This window comes from Sinocyclocheilus rhinocerous, unplaced genomic scaffold, assembly GCF_001515625.1.
Source record: "Sinocyclocheilus rhinocerous isolate Xijiao unplaced genomic scaffold, SAMN03320098_v1.1 scaffold46816, whole genome shotgun sequence".
Taxonomy (NCBI): domain Eukaryota; kingdom Metazoa; phylum Chordata; class Actinopteri; order Cypriniformes; family Cyprinidae; genus Sinocyclocheilus; species Sinocyclocheilus rhinocerous.
The window spans coordinates 4,538-5,887 of NW_015662552.1; the positions used below are offsets into that span (position 1 = coordinate 4,538).

At 41.4% G+C, this 1,350-nt stretch overlaps 1 protein-coding gene across 1 annotated transcript; it reads left to right on the forward strand.

Annotated features, from left to right (window-relative positions):
* Positions 1-207: 207 nt before the first annotated feature.
* Positions 208-1,255, forward strand: LOC107728058 (ATP-binding cassette sub-family B member 6, mitochondrial-like). Its single transcript, XM_016538116.1, has 3 exons — positions 208-347; positions 439-628; positions 1,185-1,255. The coding sequence occupies exons 1-3, from the start codon at positions 210-212 to the stop codon at positions 1,253-1,255; spliced, it is 399 nt and encodes a 132-aa protein (XP_016393602.1). The 5' UTR covers positions 208-209.
* Positions 1,256-1,350: the final 95 nt, after the last annotated feature.

The following is a 1,350-nucleotide window of genomic DNA, read 5'->3' on the forward strand; positions in this document are numbered from 1 at the left end:
TGCCACAAAATAATATTTTATTAAAGCCAAAGAAACCACAAAAGCTAAAGTCCTTTGTTTAAAATCTAATGACTAAACTCTCAAAATGTGAGACATGTTATAGTAATGTCATTCTTTACTGTTTAGATAATATCAGAGAGATTCTAGAAGATACAAACAATAGCATAATCACTGTATACATAATGTTCATTGTGACTTTATGTCTGCAGATGGAGTTTGCTTTCTGGCTAGTTCGATACTTCGCCTCAGGATTGCTGTTCCTGTTAGGCCTCAAAGCTCCAGGCTTGCCACGCCGACCGTACATGCTTCTGATCAATGAAGACGAGCGAGATGTGGAGCATGGTGTAGTAAGACATTAGATTCACTCTCAAATCTGCATGAATACATCTTATTCTCTTAATTATTAATCTCATTAATACCTCTCTTGCATCTTTTTAGCCACTCTTGGGTAATTCTGATGAGAATCAGTCTACTTGGAAAGATTTTGGGAAGAAGGTGCATCTGTTGGTGCCGTACATGTGGCCTAAAGGCAGCGCCCTGCTCCAGCTGCTGGTTCTGCTTTGTCTCGGGATGCTGGGAGTGGAGCGCGCCATCAATGTGTTTGTACCCATCTACTTCAAGAACATAGGTACAGAATAAGAGTCTTATTCAGTCAAGATTCAGTTATTTATGCAATGGAGGGGACATAATTGCACTTTCGGTGCAGTTGTCTAATCTCAAATGGGATCCTTAGCCCTATTTGCTTGCATTGGCTGTAGATTCCATACTGTACCAATGCATGCTTTGCAACGAATTTAGATTTTTTTTTAAATATACAATGAAAATATAAATATCCATTACAGCTGTAGCAGGTGGATGAATATTGATTTTTATTTTCACTTTGATATATGTATATGTCCAAAAAAGAAAAGAATATATTGTAGCGGGGTGAATCAGGACACAGACACAGAAGATGGATTTTTAACAGCAAAAATCCCCGGAGGGTGATTTATTTAAATAGAGAAGTGATAATACGGTGCTCGGTGAAGGTGCTCCAGGTCCCAGTGGAAATAGTGTCGTGATCTTCCGTGAAGTGTGGCAAACGGCCTGGAGCTCAGCCAGTCTCTGTAAAGAGGGAGAGAAAACACTCATTAGTCTCTCTTCCAGGGAGCATGTTACTCACCTTAGTGTGTTTTCCCTCCCAGTTTTAAAGCAGTTGCTAACGAGCTCCAGGTGTGCTGGCCATTATGCTCAGGTGTTTGCAGTCGGTGATTAGTGCCGGAGCGGCGTTTCCAGGGCGACGCTGATCTGCCCTCGGGATGCTCACCACAATATACAGTGGGTACGGAAAGTATTCAGACCCCCTTAAAT